Genomic DNA, 23,945 nt, shown 5'->3' with positions numbered 1-23,945 from the left:
TGTTATTTCTTTGCTTACTAAAACTGGCTGAGGCCAGTTGCAAAAGTTTGGTCTTGTGTGACTTATCTGTTGCTATACATTACCATAGACACCCTAAGAGATGGCATATGTTCCCAGGGCCGTCATCAGGGGGGTACAGGGAGTACAGCAGTATGGGTCCTATAAGTAGTATGGGGCCCCAAACTCCTGGGCCCAAACAGATTTATTAGTGGAAGGGCCTCCGCAGTGAATTAAGGGATGTCGGGGACTATATCTCTAGGAAGCAGTTGCTTTTGAGATATGATTGGAAGGGCGGTGAGCAGGCCACTGAACTGAATTCATGGATGCAGCAGGTAAGTAAACTACTGCAGGGGTTAGATAGAACCAGGGATGGAGGGTGACTGGAGAGAATGGAAAGGAGGCAATGTTCGGTAAAGGATAACTTAAGCCTGGGGATGGGATGAGAGATGGAAGGAAGGGGTCCTGCCCGTTACATTTGTACTGGGCCACAAAATTTCTGATGGCAGCCCTGCCTGTTCCCCTTACTTGCTTAATATATATATATATATATATATATATATATATATTACAAAGCATGGGATGTAAATGTAATTATTCATTTTCTTTTAGCATATATCACACAAATAATATGCAGCCTAAGTTTTACAATGAGATTTAGGGGTAAATGTATCATACTGTGCTTTTTACAAGTCGGCGGAGATCGGCGAGATGACAGCTTAAATTTAAAGCGGCGCTGCCTTGTAAAGGGAAACTTCCCTTTACAAGGCAGCGCCACCTTAAATTTAAGCTGTCATCTCGCCGATTTCCGCCGACTTGTAAAAAGAGCAGTATGATACATTTACCCCTTAGAGTTGAGCTAGGACACAACCCCTCCCAAATCTAAATATGTCCACACACTATAAATTTGCACCCCCTGCAATGCAAAATAGTTTTGCCAAAGTACAAATTTGCATCACTTTTACCATATATTAATTTTGAATGAAGTGTCTTTCAGACATGGTAGTACCTTTGTTTAATCAAAAACACTGATACAACATTTTGTACTGTTCTTAAAATCAATAATGTTTATGTACATGTCTGTTTAAGGTAAACCTTTCTAATAACAAGGAATGAATGACAACTTACTTGATGAGCATTGGAACACATTCGATATTTGGATTTTTTGAAGTGAAAGGAGATGCAACAGATGCTTCTAACTCTGACAATGAAATTCCAGCATGAGCCATTTTAAGTGCCTTTAAATGATAGACAAATGGATAATGTGTCATGAGTTTGAATAACCAAAATGGTTAATTCTGTATTTACATAATGATTCACACATGCATATGTAAAGAATATGTGTGAGAGTTTACTTTTAAAATAATCTAAGGCCTTTTGAAAACAAGGATGTTAATGGATTTATATAAGTACAGATGTTCACTGACCCCCGTGTTCTGATTTTGGTTTTGGTATTGGATCTGGATTAACTTTGTATTTTGGTTTTGGTTTTGGCAAAACCACCCTTGCGTGTTTTGGTTTTGGTTCCCTATTTTTTCTAAAATCCCTATTTTGTTTTGCTAAAATCACATAATTTTGCTTTTTTCCCCCTACATTATTATTAACCTCAATAGCACCAATTTCAAGTAATTTGCAGTCAATTTTGACCACCGCACAGGTCACAATATTATTTTCAAACAAAGACTGCAGTGACCTGGCTGGATACTAGGCAAAAGAGCAATAACACAAACACACGGCAGTTAGTAGCACATCTAGGAAACATTGCCACACTGCAGTGGCAGAAAAGAAAAGATGGAATTGTCCTTAGGAAGTCCCGGCGAACCTTATGTAAGATATTGAAAAGGACATGTACAGTTTAACAAAGCAAGCACTCCAGCGACAAGCAGTGCCACATTTGTGGCTGAAGTGCTTGGTTTGATTGGCCCCCCACAAAACAAGCCAACAGTGGCAAGTCATTCACCAGTTGGAGCAGATCTTGCCAGTGATAAGAAGAAGGCCATTGTCATGCCTGGGCATAAGACCAAAAAATCCACCTTATGTGTGAAATTATTTTGACCCAAATCCTGACATCAGTTGTCTAGCCATCTAAAGCGAGGTGACCCCTTCCCTATCCAGGACCCCTCAGATGAATCTTTGAGCGTTAGACCCACTGCTGCTGTTCCTGCTGCTGGGGGTGGATCTTCAAACTAGAAGCAGACTAAGAAGAAAACTACTAGTAGTTTACAACAATTGACTGTTAAACAATCCTTTGCAAGAGGAAGAAAGTATGAAAGCTGTCACTCGCAAATTGGATCACATACGCCATGGCGACTATGCTAGTATTAGATCTGCGTTCAATATCCACTAATAATGCAGCTGGTTTTAGACCGTTACTTGAAGTCTTCTGTGCCCGTTACCAAATTCCATCACAACACCATTTTACTAGAAAAGTTATTCCTCACCTCTACCAGAAAGTTCGTAAAAATTTAATTATTGGGCTACAAAATGCAATTTTACCCATTGTACACTTAACCACAGATATGTGAACAAGCGCAACTGGACAAACTAAAGACTATATGATTGTAACAGCCCACTGGTTTGGTGATTCGCCTTCACCGCAGGAACAGCAGCAGCATGTACCCAAGAACATCACATTTTTCAGAGACAGGCTACTCTGTGTATCATCCGCTTCACTAAGAGGTTTATTATTATTATTATCGTAGATTTGTATGGCACCACAGTGCTCCACAGCACCATACAGTAGGGAAGACAAGGGCTAACATAAAACAAGACATACGTAAAACAAGAACAGACAAGGCAGATAAAATGAATGGAGATATGAAAACAAAGGGTATGGAGGACCCTGCTCATTAGAAAGCTTACATTCTAAAGGGAAGAGGGCCAAGCTGATAGTTGTGAGGGTGCATTAGTGTGATAGTGTTATCGAGGATAAGGTCACCTCTAAAAAAGAGATGGGTTTTCAAAGAGCATCTAAAGATTTGAAGGCTGTGGGAAACTCTGATTCAGCGTGGTAGGGAATTCCATAAGTGAGGAGCAGCACGAGAGAAGTCTTGAAGGTGGGAGTGAGAGGTGGTTATCAGAGATGAGATAAGGTTCAGGTCAGAGTCAATACCACTGACAACCTGTTTGAAAAACTAAGGGATGTCATTGCAACATGGCTTATCCTGCTTTGACTATTCTGAGGATATGTGATTTCTGAAAACGCCACCAATATTGTTGGAGCATTACATTGAGGGGGAATTCCATCACATTCCCTGTTTTGCTAAAACAATCAACTTGGTTGTACAGAACTTTTTAAAAAATGACAATGACATACAGGATATGCTGTCTGTGTCCCGAAATATTTAGGGTCATTTTCGGGATTTTGCAACAGCATGTAGGAGAATGCAGCAGCTGCAAGAATAATAGAATTTAGGGGGAATGTACTTTAGTCCAGAGCAGTGGAGAATACTTTCCGTGTTGTGCAAGGTGCTGAAACCACTCAAAGTAGTCACCTGTGAAGACAGTGCAGACACTGTTAGCTTAAGTCAAGTGATTCCCCTAATTAGACTTTTAGAAAAGCAGCAAGAGAAATTGGAGGAAATGAAACAACGCAATTCCGCTAATTATGTTGAACTTGTATATTAAGTACTTTATTCGATTTGCCAGAATCCAAGACTTATCAACATCTTGGCAAGTGTGCTTGATCCTAGGTTTCAGAGCTATGTCTTTTCTTTCTTTCCAACTGACCCAGATCTCAAGAGATGCAATGAGCTCCTGGTCAGCAAGCTGACAGCTCAAGTGGTACATGACACAATGACGTCTCCTCCTTCAGTTTCTCTGGAAATTTCTGCTAGGAAAAAAACTTAGCTTTCCCAAGATACCCAGTGCTGATGCAGATGAGTCTGCACAACATTTTGACATTCGGTCCGGTCTAAAAAAAATGCTCAAAAATCGTGACAGCTCTTTCGTAAAATGAACTGCAAATTTCATGAGGAAGTCCATTATTGGCAATTACATCAAAGTACACAGACTTCTGTGATCCCAGTGGGGATGAATTAGTTTTGTTTGAGGATGATGTACACACTGATGAGGGTGAGTATGATGACACTGTAAATTACAGGTGCTGAGATCTAGCTCAGAGAAGGGAGCTAGCTGATGCTGGTATGCTTGGTAATATTTTGGGTAGAATGGCATGTTTGTTTTTCTACAGTAAACATTCACCTTTATTAGAGAGGTGTTTTTTTCTTTAAAAAGGTACAAGCATTTTATTTACATTTTGGTTTCCCTGACTTAAACCACTATGCACTTGAACATAGGCTTTAGCACATGAGGTAGAGGGATTAGTATAATCATGACTGAAGACTGGAGATTGACAAGGACACTGCCACCCCTCCTGTTTCTGTATGAGCTATGGCACCGTAAAATGTGACAGGAGACTTTTAATAACACTGTCAGACCTATTATTTGAATTTCTGTTTCAGCACTGAACACTGCCACCTCTCCAATTTCTGGGTGAGCTATGGCACAGTACAATGTTACTGCAGATTTTGAAAAACACTGCCAACCCTATTTCTATTTCAGCAATGACAATTAGCAATGGAGCAAATGGTGCTCTTCTCTTTGTGTGTTACCTATATGAAACAGTACAATGTGACTGCAGATTTAGAAGACCAAGCCTGCCGGACCTATTATTTCTATTTCAGCAATCACAATTAGCAAGGGAGCAATGAAGCTCTCCTGAATGTCACTGGAGACTTTAAAGAACACTGCTACCCCTTCTGTGTCTCTTTGTGAAATGGCACTGGATCGCTGTTTAGGGCGGTACTTATAGAATCAAAAACTCTCGAGATACAATGACGCAACATTGATGTTTTGCCATGTTTTCTATTCCGCGGGAACGCAAAAGTACCTAGCCGGCTCAGCTCGGTACTCGGATCTGCTAAGTTCGGTTGTGCTCAGTTGTCGGGGAACCAAGCCTAAGCATCTCTATATATAAGCTACAAATGAGTGCCTGACGGCTGGATTCCATATGGCCTAATTATTACCTTTGGATAAGGAAAGATCACCCTCAGATTGTTATTAATTGTAAAATATGCATCTACACAGAGCTTTCATTTTGCACCAGTGTGCATATTTGCCTTCCACATGCATACATAGGTACACACACACATTCTGGAAGCCTATGTTTGAGGGATTGCAGAGGTCCCATTACAATGCATGTGGTGGTAATAGTGAAATTGTCACTTCATCCTGCTACCAATTTAGAACCACCTCTTCATTAATTTAAACTTTTCCAACATACTGGTCAGTTTGGCATCATTTATGTCTTAAATTGATCATGGGAGTAAGGGGATATTGTGACTATCTTTATTACATTTGCCACTTTAAAATTGCTCTTGAGAGCACACAATACATCCTATTAAAAGCATCTCTGAGGAAATGATAAAATCAAGTGCTTCTTTTTTTAAAACAATTTTTTCTTTTTGCTGTAGATGCACCAAGCTATCCCTACAGCTACCACCATGTCCACACACACAATCACTGTGCGTCGAAAATCCTATTGCGCAATTGTGAAAAACTGGAACAATTGGTATTTAAACTTCAGAATGGACATTTCTGAACTAATAAATACAGTGGGCCTGATTATTCTTGGGATGTAAGTCCCATTGCAGCAGTATTTTGCACATGCTCAGAAACTGGCTTTATGCCAGTGAGCGTAAGTACATGCAATTCAAGTTCAAAAGCAAAAATCCTATTTCCAACTAGCTATGATTTGAAGGGTGGTCCGTGGGAGGGAAGGGATGTATGCACATAAGCAATGAGCAGTATGGGCACGCCGCGGTCACACGCACATTCCTCAGATTCAAGCTCTGGACAACTTTGAGGTATGTGTTTTTTAGTCGTATCACTTGCACCAGCTACAGGGCAGATGTGAGTGCAATTCACAAAGGTGACGGACGCATATATATGCCAGAACAGGTGCTTGCAATTAATACAAACTGTAAAAATGCTTTTTTATGTACAGTAGTTAATAAGAACATTCTGATATATGTATTTCAAGTAAAAAAATAAATAATAAATGATTTTTTTATTCATGATTAGGAAGTGTTAATGTATTTAATATTTTTTATTTTTTGCATGCGTTCTGGTGGGACTTTATATTGCACATATGCATGTGTGTATCCTGCAATGTGTTCTGTCTGTGTGCATACGGCACGTATCGTATAACCAGAGTGCACTTATACCGATATTCAAATGGAGACTTTTCTTGAGAATCTCTTATACTTGAATACGAGCATACGTGCATGATTTTCCGATCTTAAAAAACACAAACTGCGTTCACTTTGCATTCCTTGATGAGTCAGACCCAATATGTCTATAGGTGGATATTTTGTGTCGGCAGAAGCCTTAGCTTGTAAAACCCACAAGATGGGGTGGTGACTCAGGACTCAGAAGTTACTTGAATATGTTTCACAGGAAATATTGCCTAAAAGTATCCTTGTTACAGGTCATTGATCTAGTGAGGCTGTGTCTACTGCTCTTCGCATTGCTAGTCAAAACAACCTAAACTGTACTGATAAGGCCAAAGCAGTCTGAAATAAATCACTTTAAAAACAATTGGATGGGGCACTGACACAGGGAACCCCTGTAAATGGCATAATATGCTTTTACTTGATTGGTTGAAATTAAAATCTTCTTTAAACTTTGGAGTGTGCGTATTTACCTTCCTAAAATAGTATAATTTTTAGTTTTTATAGTAGTGTTTCTCAAACAGTAGGTTTTGTTAGTTAAGGTGCAGGAAGTCACAAGCATCCAATTATGGACTAACTTGCTATATAGACTATGTGCATACGCTGTGCTCATACTGTGACATAAGAGTAGCTAGGAAAAGCAATAAAGGCAGAAAATAATGAGAGGGCAAATACGAACCTCATGTGTTTCACGGATTACCAGTACCTCACCTCTTCTCTAGTCCTGTGTAAGCTATACATGCATTATTTTCACATACGCAATGTATTGGCGACGAGGAAGATTGAGACAGACACGTCAAGTGATTGAATTGTAACAAGGCAGTTATATAACACAGGAGAGAAGGAAATCTTGGTATAGTGGGTGAATTAGAGATTGATTAAGAAATTAACTTGTAGCTAATTTTAAGCATGAGGGGATGAACCTGCACATAAGACACATGTATGTATGCATGCAAATACACCAATCACATAAAATGATGCAGAAGCACAATTCATGTGAACTCAATTTACAATAACAAAGTTTTAAAACGGTGTTATTTTATTTGTTCTGTAAGAGGCAACTTACAGAAGTGGATATTGATGTTTTGTTTATTTAAAATGAATCTAGGTTGTAGTTTGTTAGAGGATTAAACAATTTTTATTCATACAGACGTAACAAGCGTTAAATTAACAGACATACCATGCTGCCATTCATGTAATGCACAGTGGTGCTTTAAGAAAATACATCATATCAAATTGCCAAGGTTTCCCAAAGCTTAAATATCAATCACCAACATTTATACATGCAGCACTGTTTTCTACCACCAAATATTGTTGTGCTGGATGTCTCATTAATACTTATGATTTAGTGCTTATGATAAAATAAATAGATAAAATGGGCAGGGCAGTTTTCCACGCCCAAAATGAATAACCTGCACCAGTGCCTCAAGATGGGCTATTTACTGGTGAAGCAGGGGAACAAACGTGGATTCCCCCTGCAAAAAGCACTAGGCTATGGCAAGCTTAGCTGTACAGAGTGTAACAAGAATCCCCACAGCATGAGGTCCCCCTGTCATACTGTGAAACCAGTCCGAGCACAGTCAGCACAGGGTGGCTCAATAAGGTATAAGGTACACACACATTATGCATCCCACAGCACCATGCTAATTAACATTATTACTCTTCACTCACTTCCTTGGGCAGTGAGTGATAGTAGTGTATAGTCTAAATAATATTGAGTACTACTTTGAAACTAAAAGTCCCAGCAAACCCTGGAAGCCACTGAAAAAGAACCATTAAATATGAACACAACTAGCCCTTAGGCTACGTTTTCCAGTCAATTATCGGCCCAATCACAGCTCGACCCCATATCTCGTTAGTGTGTATACTTACACGATGAACGACAGTCGTTTCAAAGTGTGGATTGTCATTTTATTTGTTTGGTTGTACTGTTTAATAATCTCATTCCATCACCTTCCTATAATGTAGTGTGTATGCACACACGATCACAATCTCCATACTATTTACAGAGTTATGGTCTTTTCAGCTGATGCCGGCAATAAACATGTCCTTCTGACCAAATGTAGAGAGTGCTGTAGATGGAATAATTTGTGTGTTCGTTCTGAGACTGAATATTTTATTTCAGTGTCAGAGAAGTTAACGAAATTCGTTATGACATATGACATGTGGATAGCTGTAACAAGATGGTTAATAAGTGTGAATGAATGCATATTGTGCTGTCATTCTCTAAACAACTACAGTACCAGATGAAGAGAACAGATCTGAAGGTAAATCGTGTGTTGTGTGTATGCATGAAATGCCGACCTTCAGTCGTAGGGACAATCATTGTAGATAACAGATTGGTCGGAAAATTCTCCAGTGTGTACCTAGCCTTACAACGACCCACTTCTAAATAACATTGTACCGACAGGAGCAAAACAAGTTTTATGTCATATTTGAGTGCAGTGTTATGTTATGCATATGATACATCTTTGCTCAGGATGCATCCATATGTCATCATTTACCGTATAGTGTAGGACAATATTACAATATGTTTTCTACCTGAGGACACTGATACATTTTCAATACCATAATTTTTTCTGAAAGCTAAAAATATTGAATTAAATAGTCAGACAATCTTTCCACACTCAACCAATCACAAACCATTTTCCACTAGTAAATGGCTTGGTGGCGAAGGTTAGTTCAGCTCCATTCAGATCACACTCATTTTCAAACTGCTTGGGGAAAAAGGTAACGGTGAAGACTGTCACATTTCTGTCCAAATGCACTCATACTCCAGCATCGTGATGCTAAATGCCAGATTCCCAGAACAAACCTTCAGCACCTGGCTAGCCGTGGTCTATGCCTTTTTCAGATCTTTTTCCTTAAAGCTGGAACTGCTCAACAATAGAGAAAAGAGGGAATGCTGTCGCACTAATCATAGAAGCTTAAACCCATTATGACCTCATAATTAGATTTTATAATCATTCTATATATACGGGGTGCTACCTAAACTGATAATATATATCAAGCAAGAAAGAAAGAAAGTTTGTGTTAGGTGCACTGGCTTCTTTAATATTAAAATATAACTTTTATTCAAGGTTGGTTAAAATAAGCGAAATATAAAATCAATTAAAATCAATTGCTGTATGCACAAATTATCTTCTTTGTTAAATCTCGGACTTATGCTTTTGCAGATATAATAGTCAAAACACCTATCTATATTATTGAGCTCCGTTCCTTAGGTAGCTCTATATTGATGTAGGTAATAAAGTGCTCTCTATACCGTGCTATATTAGTAATCTCATATGGTCTTATAAATAAACTCCATGTCAAGGAGATATAATAGCACTAACTATTAAGTACCAGGTGGTAGATGATTAGAATTGTATCTAGTATATTACTGCCTGCCTCAATGGTACCTCTACATGGATTCTGTATTTTACAGAGTCTTATACATAGTCATTGGATACCTATATCGTTAATATTGTTTATCCAGATATATATTGTATGTATGGTTTTATTCTAATCTGGATACTCTATAGTAATCTTTATAGCCTCCTGTTAGTTCAGTCTCTTATTGATCCGCTATTTTACATAGATCTATTTATGAACAGGTCGGCTATATATTCTTATAGCAGGATAACTATCTAAGGGATCCATAAACTATGTCAGGTGTATTGCTATCTGCCTAAGTGATATCTCCGACTAATTCTGGGTATATCGAAGTATCACGATGGTAATAGAGCTGCCAGTTTATATAAGATGATGGTGCAGACAGCGAGGACGCCCTACATTATATTTCGCTTATTTTAACCAACCTTGAATAAAAGTTATATTTTAATATTAAAGAAGCCAGTGCACCTAACACAAACTTTCTTTCTTTCTTGCTTGATACTGCTCAACAATACTCAGTTGTCCCCAGGTTTTGTGCACGCAGTAATAGAGGCGTATACTGAAAGGGGCATCAGCACCTGAGGTATTGGAGACACCGATGTGAGAAACAAAGGTACTCGCACTGCCAGGGAATAGGCAGGACAAGGTCAACAGTCCAGTCAGAGATCTGGCTGGTAATTTGTGTCCAAGTATGGGTCAGGGTAATTAATATTATCTTTTATTTATAAGGCTCCACAAACAGTCAGCAGCACCGTTCATGACATATACAGAAAGCAGTGATCCATAGCACATAACAGGACACATTAAGAACAAAATTCAAAACCCAGACATACTGAATGAATAAAAATACAGGTAACATGGTAATGCAGGTCAAATTATTTTAAGGACAGTGAGTGGGAGTGATGGTAGTAACCAGCAAAAAATAGTCCTAAGCTTAAGAAAACAGAGCTAGGAAGCAGTCCAAGAGGTACATTGGGTGATAGAATAGTAGAAAGAAAACACAAGGAAAGAAGGCCCTGCTCGTGAGAGCTTATAGCTATCCAGACAGTGGTTGTTATCAAGGCAAAAGATGAGGGCAAGTGGTAATCCAAAGAATATTTAGTGTCAAAGCAAAAGGTCATGGCATGTCGCATTCCACAGGGTCAGAACCAGAACCCTGCAAGATACAGTATAAATAGGAGACTGGAAAAACTGGTAGCAAACAGACCCAAGTGTTAAGTGTACTGCCCCTATAATGGGCTAAGTATACTGCACCTTTAATGGGCATTAAGAAATTGAGGTGTCTGTACTATAAAGGTTCAGGCAGCCAATCAAATCTCTTTAGAGGCCAAGCACCTGCTGCTTATGATTGCATAGTAACTCACTGCTAGGAGGCATTCTTAGCAACCAAGCAGCCGGTAGAAGGGAAGGAATCTTGTGGTGGAACGTGTCTGTACCCATTGCCTTTGACAATGAGGCTTAGGCTCTGCAAGCTTTTCAATTTCTTAAAGAAGCTTTTTCTACAGCACCCATTCTTCGGCAACCCAACATAGCCCTTCCTTTCTTCCTAGAGGTTGATGCCTCCAACATTGGATTTGGAGCAGTGCTTGCCCAAAAGTCTGAACAGAAGAAACTCCATCCATGTGCCTTCTATTTTCTAAGTTTATTACCGGCAGAAAAGAATTATACTATTGGAGATAAAGAATTGTTAGCTATTAAAGTAGCCTTGGAGGAGTGGGGATATCTTTTAGAGGGAGCTCATCATCCAATCACTATATTTACAGATCATAAAAACTTGCTCTTTTTACAATATGCTCATTGTATGAACCCACGACAAGCCAGATGGTCGTTGTTCTTCTCCCATATTAACCTTATTATCACTTACAAACCTGCTATTAAGAACAAGAAAGCTGATGCACTCTCTCGAGCCTTCACTTCTGCTTTGGGTTTGGAAGATTTACAGGAACATTCTATATTGGACCCTAAATGTGTGGTGGCTTCCTCCTCTACCACCCCGCCTCCAGGGAAGACGTTTGTACCTTCATTGCTTCGGAAGAAAATTCTTGCCTGGCATCACTCCTCTCGCTTCTCTGGTCATGTTGGAGTTCGGAAGACGTTGAAGATTATTTTTCGAAATTATTGGTGACCTACCATCAGGAGGGACGTTAAAGAGTACATCTCTGCGTGTGACATCTGTACGCAATGTAAATCCTCCCATCAAGCGCCAGCCGGTCTCCTGAAACCTCTTCCCATTCCTTTCAAACCATGGCCCAATATAAGCATGGATTTTATCACCGATCTCCCACCTAGCAGAAAGTTTAACACCATTTGGGTAGTGGTAGATAGGTTCTCTAAAATGGCTCATTTTGTACCCTTGGTAGGACTACCCTCCTCTTCCACATTGGCAAATCACTTTATTAAACAGATCTTTTGTATTCAAGGATGTCCTTCTGAGATCATATCGGACAGGGGTGTTCAGTTTATATCCAGGTTTTGGAGGGCTCTCTGCAAGATTCTAGGGATTCGTCTTTGTTTCTCCTCTTCATACCATCCTCAGTCAAATGGCAAGACCGAGAGAGTTAACCAGGATCTTGAAGCTTTCTTAAGAATATTTTCCTCTGCCAGTGAGGAGGATTGGGCAGATCTCCTCCCTTGGGCCGAGTTCGCTCATAACAACTCCTATCATGAATCATCAGCTAATACTCCATTTTTTCTGGTATACGGTCACCATCCTTCTCTCCCTGAATTCCCTGCTCTTCCACCTATGCAGGTTCCTGCAGTTAATACTCTACGTCAGAGTTTCTCATCTATTTGGGCTCAAGCCTGATCAGCTCTCAAGAAGGCATCTTCCAGATACAATTTTTTTGCTGACAGAAAAAGGCGAGCCATTCCTGCCTTGAAAGTAGCAGATCATGTGTGGTTATCTACCAAAAATAAACGGCTAAAAGTTCCCTGCATGAAATTGGCCCCATGATTTATTGGTCCATACAAGATTTTGCAAGTAATAAATCTGGTATGTTTCAAGCTGCAACTTCCTTAAAATCTTCGTATCTCCAATTCATTTCATATTTCATTGCTGAAACCCCTCATTATCAATCATTTCTCTACACTTTCTGCAAAATCTCCTCCTATCCAACTTCAACAAGAGGAGGAATTTGAGATCAGGCATATTCTTGATTCTAAGAGGACTAGAGGAAGTGTTCGATATCTTGTCCACTGGAAAGGATTTGGTCCAGAGAAACGTTCCTGGATCCGTGCTGAGGACATCAATGCTCCTACACTTTTGAAGAAATTTTACATCAAGTTTCCCGGTAAACCCGGATCTAAGTGTTCTGTGTCCACCTTTAAAGGCGGGGGGTTACTGTCACTCACCAGACTTCTGGACCTGGAGTTGGGCCAGTTGTCACTCTGCCGGCGCCTGTGCTGCGCCGAGGCCGTCCGCCATCTTAACTGTGCTTCTGCGCATGTGCAGATTAGAAGGACTCTTTATAACCTTTTCTTTATTGGTATTGGCTATTCATTAGCCCTTTACCTATTTAAGGCATCCCTGACCCCTCCTTAATTGTCTGATCTTGATTCTCACCTCCTCGTCTCAGCTGTGCTCTCTGTTCCTGTGGCTGCTGTTACTCTGCGTTCCAGCTTCATTTCACTGGTCTCTGATTGCTTCTTACCTGTTGGCCAGATATATCTTAGCCACATCTGTGGTAAACCTGCCGCCTGTTGTATGCTGTAGTGACTGCTGCTTCTCACCTGTTGGCCAGATACATTTTAGCCACATCCGTGGTAAACCTGCCTCCTGCTGTATGCTGTAGTGACTGCTGCTTCTCACCGTTGGCCATATACTTCTTAGCCACATCCGTGGTAAACCTGTTTCCTGCTGTGGGTTGTAGTGACTGTTATCTCGTATCTGTTGGCCATCTTACATTATTATATTTCCTACATTGGATCCTTTCAGTTTAGCCTCATTGGGATAACATTACCTGGGTTTGCTTATCCTATAGATTTTGTCTCATTATTTTCCCTGGCCGGACAAGTGTTGTTACCATCATTATATACATATATATATATATATATATATATATATATATATATATATATATATATATATATATATATATATATCTCTATCTATGCTCTCCCAAGTATCTTCATTCTGCTACTTTTTTCCACTATATATTTAGCTGTATACCATTGCTCTGCTGCACTCTCTTGAGGACCGCGACCTGCACAGTGATGCTTTGAAACCCAAACCCTCTTGCGGGGGTCCATGGAGAAGACCAGTCACTGTGTTAAACTCTGCACCTCGAGAGTAGTGACAACAACTAGCAGAGCACTGGGTCAAGAACGCTAGTGACCGTTACATTTTCCTTCTGCTGGTATTTACATCTCTACAGACATATAACAGTTACATATGGGTGTGTGAAGGCTACTAGCCTAGCCCACTGTAACTTGTTTTACATTTTATTTATCCATGTACACCTTATTGCAAATGTATTTATGTAATCAGTGATACTTTGTGTTTGCAAGGTTGCAACCTATACTGCAATTTGTTTTTATTGTCATATCAAATGTTTGAATTTTGAGCAATAAAAGACATTTATTTAGTAATAAGTGTATACACTGTGCGCTAAGGGGACATTGCTTTGATCTGTTGCTTGCAAGGAGCTGTGCCGACGTCTTTGAATTTAGCTGACAGGGGGCAAACTACCAACGCCCCCTGGAAGAATGTAACAAGGTCTGTGCAAAGGAAACATGCACAATATGGGGTTAAGACAAGGTAGAAGATAAGACATTTTGGGGCATGTATGCTGAAGTACACAATTCTGTATAACCAGAGTGCTAAAAAAATGTAAACTTGTAAACAATAAAGCAGAGAATATTTTGGAAACTCAGTACTTGCAGTGTGTTTCATTCTCTCCAGCTGTATTGAGCTCCAACATATATAAACTAATACTTACAGGTGAACTGATTGATTGGTGAAGGCTCAAGGGTCTTGGATGCAACAACATTGGAGGTTACCATGAGATCTGCTGACCTGAGCTTTGAACGGACAACAGGGGGTTACCCTGGACACAGGATTCTGACCTTAAACCGCGGTGAGTAGTTTTCTACTAGTTAGACTCCTCTCTTTAGAGCAGCCTCATGTCCGTCTAAGGTATCAGGCACGCAGATCTGTAAGTCTCAGATTTATTCAGTGATTACTAACCCATCTGTCTTGTTTTAGATGAATTATGTTTGTGCCCTTGACTGTTTCTGTATCATTCATATGATGCATAAAGGAAAAATGATTGAATAAGAAACCTGATCAAAGACTGCACTTCTCGCTTGCAACCAGAGGCTTGTCCTCGTCTCTCGAGAACTACGACCACTGCTTCGGGTAATCTTAGAATCTCCTAGCTCATATGAGGATTGAAAAAACTGATGGTTAATAAACACTGTAAAAGTGTAATAAAACTGCCCACGGAGTCTAGACAGGGTCCTCTGTGGTTTCTCTTTGCTATCCATGTGAGGTGCCAGAGGCCAGGGATATGTCAGCGTCTTTCTTGTGATTCAGCTATATTTTCCTTTTTAACATCATAACCTCATGGACATTGAAAATTAAATTTTCATGACATTATTAATCATAGTCCTAGTTGTGGTTGGACTTATATACATAGGCAGCACAGTGGCCTAGTGGTTAGCACGTCTGCCTCACAGCACTGGGGTCATGAGTTCGATTCCCGACCATGGCCTTATCTGTGTGGAGTTTGTATGTTCTCCCTGTGTTTGCGTGGGTTTCCTCCGGGTGCTCCGGTTTCCTCCCACACTCCAAAAACATACTGGTAGGTTAATTGGCTGCAATCAAAAATTGACCCTAGTCTCTGTCTGTCTCCCTCTCTGTCTGTCTTTGTGTGAGTGTGTGTATATATTAGGGAATTTAGACTGTAAGCTCCAATGGGGCAGGGACTGATGTGAATGAGTTCTCTGTACAGCGCTGCGGAATTAGTGGCGCTATATAAATAAATGATGATGATGATGATGATGATATTTTGGAAAACTTGAACGGGTGTGCCAGGCATAAGGGACTTACTCTTTTAAAAACCCATATGTCCCTCTTTTTTGTGTAAATGGTCTAAATGCCTGCTGGTTTTTCAGAAAGGAAGTACCTTTTTAAGACCCGATTTGATAGCAGTCACAGATAGTAGTCTCAGAGGAGATATATATTACAAAGACCACACCTTATCTGAGTCTTCAGAGCACAGTGTCAGAGAATTTGCAGGCATAATAGGTTGTCACATTGAAAGAAAATGTATTGAAACACATGTAGGAGAACATTGGATGAACAATTTAGAAATCATCCCCAGGAATATATCTAAGAAGGGAGTTTCAAAGACCTTCATCCCAAATACTGTCAAGGAAACAATTTTACACAGACATCCACTACAAGGATACAGAGCCGTAACTTAGAATTCTAGTGCCCTGGGCGAGAAAGACAAATGCCGCCCCCCTAGCCCTCAATTTTAACCAAATTAACCTAAAATATTCGTAAATTGCGCCCCCCTTCAGCGTTGCGCCCTGGGCGGTCGCCCCTGTCGCACAGCCCTAGTTACGGCCCTGCAGGGATAGTCCACAGAAAACTAGATAGGAGTTCCTGTTTGGATTCAGGATAAAACTATTGATATGGGAAATATAGACCGCAAACAGATAAATGACTGCAGCTCATCCATGGACATGATGCGCAAGATTTTAGGAAATGGGGAAGTAGAAGGTATGTTGGAATTATTCAAGAAAGCAGGGATAGGCAAGGAAGGAACATTAGATTCTATAAAAATACAGTAGATACATAAATCATACTGCCCATACATTCTGAAGCACAAACTCTAAGGTAAACTCCTAAATTGGTTGAAGGTCTCTGAACGGATCCTATTGGAACAAGAGACACAAGAGATAAGGTAAATGCACTGATACTTTCCTCTAAGTCAGCACTGTAACACTGAGGCATATCCCAGCACATCTTGTTCTGGAAATCAGGCGAGTGAGAGAAGATGGAGATGTCCCAATTACGATTGTCAGTACTGTAATTCAGCAGAAGACCAAGTGTATAATATGTAAGTCTCCCTGGACAGTGTCTTGCAGACCTTGTTACACAAGCCAACTGCCTACAGGACCTAGAACAGATTTAAGGGGATATAAAGATAATGCTGGAAAGGTAATATAAATGAAAAAGAAAAATACTTGGAGGTGCAATTGTTCACAGATACATCTGTGGAAGGACCCAACCTGCACAATGTGTAGGGCAACAAAATGGGATATGACACTGACCCCAACAGCACCCCACCCTCATATGAGGGTACAGTTGCAGAAGGATCCCAGGCATCCCCAGCTGCAATATTATACCCTGTGTATAGTCTAACCACCCCAGGTAGACCGGCAGAGGATGGTAATCTTGCAATCCCTGTTCAAGTGGTCAATTGGTTTAAACCATGGTAACCCACAGATCAAATTTCACTGCAAAGAGATGTCCAAATAACTGATACAAACCTCATGCAATTTGCCAGGTATATGGCACACTTGCAAACCTTTTATAATGCTACCTGGCTAGATTTGGACCAGATGAAAAAAGTCACAGTGGGGAATTATGCAGCAGCACAAATAGCAGCATATACCAACACCTAGAGAGGCACAGAAAAAAGAAAAGTGTTGGCGGCGAGTGGTGGATGGTAAAATGTACAGTATATTGTGAAGAGAAGATAAGGGACATGCCCTCACAAGACATACCCCAAGGGAAAAACCAGCCTGTAACAGAATATTTCACACAGTGTCAGCAGAGACATGAGGATTATGAGTCTGGTTATGCCACCGCTAGGGGCATACGCATATTCAAAAATGCCTTTTTGGGAGGTTTGAATCCTGACCTTCTTAAGACCCTTCAGGTCAGTTGGCCTGAATATGCAACACTAGCCCATGAGGTCTTACTGACTGTGCTGAGATCCATAGAAGAAGAAAGTAAAGAGAAACAAGACAAAAAGAAGGCAGTACAACCCATTTTTGTCATGCAATCAAGTACAACGTTCTTGACACAGTGCTCTGCTAGTTGTTGTCACTACTCTCGAGGCGCGAAGTCTAACACAGTAACTGGTCTTCTCCAGGGACTCCCACAAGAGGATTTTGGTTTCACAGCATCACTGTGCAGATCACGGTCCTCAAGAGAGTGCAGCAGAGCAACGGTATACAGCTAAATATATAGTGGACAAAAGTAGCAGAATGAAGATACTTGGGAGAGCGTAGATATCTATATATAATGATAGTAAGAACACTTGTCCGGACAGGGAAAATAATGAGACATAAACTATAGGATAAGCAAACCAATGTAATCTTATCCCAATGAGGCTAAAGTGAAAGAATCCAATGTAAGAAATATAATAATGTAAGATGACCAACAGATATGAGATAGCAGTCACTACAGCCCACAGCAGGAAATAGATTTACCACGGATGTGTTACGAGCTGCGGCGATGCCCAGCCGCCGTGACTCGCTCACCTGCGTCCCGGCCGTCGTTATGACGACCGGGACAATACTTCCGGCCATGACCCGGCCCATGCCAAGGCAACGGTCGGACGCCTTCTATTCAGCACCGCTACTGGAAATGAAACTAAGCCGGGCGCGTGCGCACATCAGCCCCACTAGCCTGTGGGCTAATTAATGTATTAAAGCAATTATGCAGAGGGCTGTGTATTGTCAGAGCCAGGCTCTGATTGGCTGCTGACTGTATTTAAGGCAATGAGGTCTGCTGCCTCATTGCCGGTTATAGCTTCTGTATCCAGTCTGCTGACCTGCTCTGTGCCTTGTTCCTGCCTGTTGAACTTTCTGCTGATTAACCGTGTATGACCCTTTGCCTGGATTTGGACTTTGCTTGTGTATCTCGTGACCCTGACCTCTGGCCTGTTTACCAATCTTCCTGTCTGCTTGTGACCCTTGACCTCGGCTTGTTAACTGGAATTGCTATCTGCTGCCAGCCCTTGACCTTTGCTTGGACTTCACTCCATTTGCCTGGGTTCTCCCCAGCCGGTACACACTTCACGACCCTCTGTCAGTCTGCAGCCCAGCCTGTCCCCACCATCAGGGGCTCCAGTGAACACCTGACTGACAGAGTAGACTCCGGGTTGTGTTGTGCCGGCTGGAGGGGTTCCTAACAGGATGTGGCTAAGAAGTATCCGGCCAACGGTGAGAAGCAGCAGTCACTACAGCATACAACGGGAGGCAGTTTTACCACTGATGTGGCTAAGATGTATCCGGCCCACAGGTGACAAGCAGCAGTCACTACAGTATACAGCGGGAGGCAGGTTTACTACAAATCTGGCTGAGAAGTATCCGGCCAACAGGTGAGAAGCAGCGATCACACAGCATACAACAAGAGGCAGGTTTACCACATATGTGGCTAAGAAGTATCCAGCGAACAGGTGAGAAGCAGCGGTCACTACAGCATATAACAGGAGGCAGGTTTACCACATATGTGGCTAAGAAGTATCCGGCCAACAGGTGAGAAGCAGCAGTCACTACAGCATACAACAGGAGGCAGGTTTACCGCGGATGTGGCTAAGATGTATCCGGCCAGCAGGTAAGAAGCAATCAGAGACCAGTGCAATGAAGCTGGAACACAGAGTAACAGCAACCACAGGAACAGAGAGCACAGCTGAGACGAGAAGGTGAGAATTAAGATCAGGCAATTAAGGAGGGGTCAATGATGCCTTAAATAGGGAAAGGGTTAAAGAATAGCCAATACCAATAAAGGAAAGGTTATAAAGAGTCCTTCTATTCTGGACATGCTCAGAAGCACAGTCAAGATGGCGGATGGCCATGGCGCAGCACAGGCACCGGCAGAGTGACAACTGGCCCAACTCCAGGTCCAGAAGTCCGGTGAGTGACAACAACACAACCTTATCACCCACCATTAACCTAGACAGGGCAGACACACACCCGAGGCTGCTAATGTAAAATTTAGCCTCCAGTCTCAGGTGTGCATGAAGAAAGGATAGTGCTTTCACTGCATACAGAAGGGCCATTTGAAAAATAATTGCCCAAACATTGCTGAACCGAGAGCTGAGTACAAGGAAAAGGCAGCATAGTAACACGTTCCCAGAGTCACATACTCCCCAGTTTATCAGTCACCTCTGGTCCACAATGTACAGTTTCACTAAAAATAAGGGGACTAGAGGAAACCACAGCACTAGTAGATTCTGGTGCCGCCACTTCAGTTTTACAATCTAAACAAGTACCACAAAATTTAATTTCTTCTATAGTGGTGCCAGCAACAGGGTTAGATGGACAGATACAATTGCTACAAAAGACAACACCCCTACATGTACAAGTAAATGATACCCTAGTAATAGACACACAAATTTTAACTAGGAGCTGATTTATTGTCAGCCCTTAATGCTACAATACAATATAAAAATGGGGAGGTAACTCTTATACCCACACCAGGTAGCTTAGGCCTTAATGCCTTGACACTGCACAACTCCTTATGACAGTTAACTTACTTCATGCAAAACAAGAGGTGGATTTAAAGTATATCTGTCAGCAGGTCAATCCTGACCTTTGGGACAAGCGCAAAATGGAAGTAGGCCTTATGCCAGTACAAGCAGAAAAAATTAAACTGAAACAAGACATACAGCCAGTAAAAGTTAAACAATACCCCCTAAGGCCAGGTCAAATGGCAGATATAAGCAAACATATAGGGAACTACTTAAAAACAGGTGTACTTAAGGAATACATATCCAATTGGAACTCGCCCCTTTTCCCAGTTAAGAAAAAGTCCCCTAAAATAGACAGAACACCATCTTTTAGAATGGTACATGATCTAAGGGAAATTAATAAGTGTATAATCATTAGAGATGGTCACTGACACCCGTGTTTTTGTTTTGTATTCGGTTTTGGATCTGGATTACCGTCGTGTTTTGGTTTTGGTTTTGCAAAACCGCCATTGCGTGTTTTGGTTTTGGTTTTGTTTTGCTATTTTGTTGGAAAATCAATGTTTTTGGGCCTAAAATATCCCACTTTAGTGCTCCACCTGTTTCATGGATATGTAATCTAATTGTAAAGCTAATAAATTATCAAAAAAACAGTTTAATTCCTAGTAGGTATGCCTTCATTTATTCTACACACAAAACAGATTGTCTTCCTCTCCATCTATGCATATTGGCAATGCAGCCATCGTCTTTGGATGTATATTACACCCTACACTTATAGTTAAATATGTAAAGAAATGGAAAAAGGCAGTTTGCTTTCTGTCTCTATAGGCCCCCCTCCACTTGTTGAAAAAAAACAAAAAAATCAGCCGTTATAGACTGTACTATATTAATTGAAATGGACAAAGCCCGTTTGGTTTCTGGCTATCTAGGCCCCCCTCCACATGTCGAAAATACAAAAAAATTCAGCCGTTATAGACTGTACAATATTAATTGAAATTGACAAAGCCAGTTTGGTTTCTGGCTCTCTAGGCCCCCCTCCACTTGTCGAAAATACAAAAAAATTCAGCCGTTATAGAATGTACAATATTAAGAGAAATGGACAAAGCCAATTTGGGGTCACTCTGTCTATGACACCCTACCCTTAAGGAGAAATTGCCCAAACAGCAGCCTTTCAAGATGGTACGTGATATGGAAATGCAACCAGTCCCTTTCCTCTTTGGGGGTAGATTGCACCCTACACTTACATAGAAAGTTTTTAAAAGATGTTATCATCATCATCTTCAGCTTCATCCTCACCCTCATCAGTGTGTACGTCATCATCACAGACTATCAATTCATTGTCGCTTGAATCCGCCATTAGAGAACAGTCAGTGCTTGGATGTCTTGGATGGTGAAGGCCTTCCTCGTGGAAGATGTAGTTCATTTTTATAAACAATATTTTCTCCACATTTTTGAGAGGTAACCTTCTATGGCGATCACTGACTAAGTTCCCTGCTGTGCTGAACACTCGTTCAAAGTACACACTGGAGGGTGGGCAGCTTAAGTATTGCAAAGCAAGTTTGTACATGGGTTTCCAAATGGCCTGCTTTTCTTCCCAGTAAGGAAAGGGACTGTCTGACATTTCCATATGAACTACCTCTTGAAAGTAATCCTCCACCATTCTTTGCATGTTTATACTCGTATTGGATGGAGTTATGGGCAAAGTGACACATTTTTTTGAGAAATCCTTCAAATCAGCCAAGATGTTAAATTGTTCTGGTCTGCCCCCTGCGTCTTCCCTGCTTCTTTTTGGGAAATTAAATTTTTTACGAGCAGCAGCAGCTTGAGAGAGTGAAGAAGGACACGTCGTCAAGCCGAAGCCCAGTTCAGCGGCCAACTTGCTGAGCAATAGGTCCTTGCAAAAATTCACATCTCGCTCATTTACAAGTAAAGACTCAATGTAGGTTGAAAACCTTGGATCAAGCACAGTGGCCAAAACGTACTGATCCGAGTTCTAGATCTTAATAACTCAAGGATCATTGTGAAGCGAATGAAGTACTTGATCGACAAGGCCAACATACTTTGCTGAATTGCTTGCTTTCAGCTCCTCTTCCATTTTCTCAAGCTGCTTTTCCAATAGTCTAATTAAATGAATGACTTGGCTCAAACTAGCAGAGTCTGCACTCACCTCACACGTCACCACTTCAAATGGTTTCAGCACCTTGCACAGCACTGAAAGGATTCCCCACTGTGTAAGAATGAAATACACCCCCCCTCCTTTCCCAATGTCATGGCTTGTGCAATATGCTTGGATGGCTTTGCGCTGTTCCTCCATCCTCTGAAGCATGTATAGGGTGGAATTCCACCTAGTTACCACCTCTTGCTTAAGTTGGTGGCAGGGCAAGTTAAACTGCTCTTGGAGCTGCTGTAATCTCCTACATGCTGTGGCTGAATGCCTGAAATTTTACGGGCCACCGAAAGCATCTCCTGCACCTCACAGTTTTTTTGTAGGAAGCTCTGCACCACCAAGTTGATGGTGCTAGCAAAACAGGGAATGTGTTGGAAATCACCTAGCTGTAATGCTCGCACTATATTGTTGGCGTTATAAGCCATGTATCAATCACATCTCTCAATTTTGCGTAACAAATTGTCAGCTGTATGCCTGTTAGTGAAGCCGGTGATAGAAAGAGTGGCCTGCCTGTGACAAATGTTACGTAGTGGTGTAAATGCTGCTGCTTTTCCTGCTGGTGAAGGTGAATGACCAACCCAGTGGGCTGTCACAGTCATATAGTCTTTGGTTTGGCCACTTCCACTTGTCCACATATCTGTGGTAATGTGGACAGTGGGCAGAATGGCATTTTTCAGCGCAATCTCTACATTTTTACACACTTTTTGGTATATTTGTGGAATTGCTTTACGGGAGAAATGGTGTCGCGATGGAATTCTGGAACGCGGACACAAAACCTCAATTAACTGTGAAAGACCAGCTGTGTTTATTGTGGAGATTGGACGCAGATCTAACACTAACATTGCAGCCATGGCGTCTGTGATTCGCTTGGCGACTGGGTGACTGCTGTCATATTTGCTTCCCCTAGCAAATGATTGTTTTACAGTTAATTGCTGAAATGTAGGACTGCTCATTTTCTTGACCTGCCTCTGGGCTGACGATTCACCCCCAGCAGCAGCAACAGCAGCAGCAGCAGCAGTGGGACTAACGCTTTCTTCAGAGGAATCAATAATAGTGCAGGAGTCATCCAACTTTAATAAGTGGGATGCCGGGCTAACTCCGAGCGCTACTGAGGATATTGATGAGGATGGTGTGGTGGGTGTATTTTGTAGCCGTCGGGATGTCGGTAGCTGATGATGGAGTGCTTGTAATTTTTTGGGAAGAACTTTCAGCTTTTCCCAACACTTTGCCATAAACTCTCGTTAAATGGCGTAACATAGACGAGGTTCCAAGATGGTTAAGGTCCCTCCCTCGACTGACTGTGGCTTGACATACACTAAAAATGGCTATACAATTGTTGTCTGGATTTGGGTAGAAATAATCCCACACATAAGAAGTGGATTTTTTAGTTTTATGTCCAGGCATGACAATGGCCTTTTTCTTGTCACGTGCCAGAACTGCTGCCACTGGTGCTGGATTTATACAAACAACCTCATCCTCATCAACATCCTCATTAGCGCCCTCGTCGCCAACACAAATCTCCCCCTCATCCTCTTCTAATTCCAAAGTGGCATCCTCAATTTGTGTATCACCGGCTACACTCGGGCTATTAAGGCACACATCAGCAGAATGCTCACGATTAGACATCCCACTGTTGGATGGACTCTCCACAGGGATTGGTGTCATTTCTGAATCAGAGCAAACATTATCCTCTAATGCCTTACTGTTATCTTGCAGCTCGGCTTTGACGTGTAACAGTAGTTG

The 23,945-nt window shown here is 41.3% G+C and overlaps 1 protein-coding gene across 1 annotated transcript in view; it reads right to left on the bottom strand.

Annotated features, from left to right (window-relative positions):
- LOC142143180 (putative cation-transporting ATPase 13A4) overlaps positions 1 to 23,945 on the bottom strand; it is a 149,130-nt gene that overhangs the window by 43,012 nt on the left and 82,173 nt on the right. The window contains exon 24 of the mRNA XM_075200889.1: positions 1,126 to 1,235. Coding sequence (XP_075056990.1) covers positions 1,126 to 1,235 — 110 coding nt within the window. The remainder of the gene's footprint in view (positions 1 to 1,125; positions 1,236 to 23,945) is intronic.

The sequence above is a fragment of the Mixophyes fleayi genome, chromosome 3 (genome assembly GCF_038048845.1).
Source record: "Mixophyes fleayi isolate aMixFle1 chromosome 3, aMixFle1.hap1, whole genome shotgun sequence".
Taxonomy (NCBI): Eukaryota; Metazoa; Chordata; class Amphibia; order Anura; family Limnodynastidae; genus Mixophyes; species Mixophyes fleayi.
This window is presented reverse-complemented; position numbering and strand designations above follow the sequence as displayed.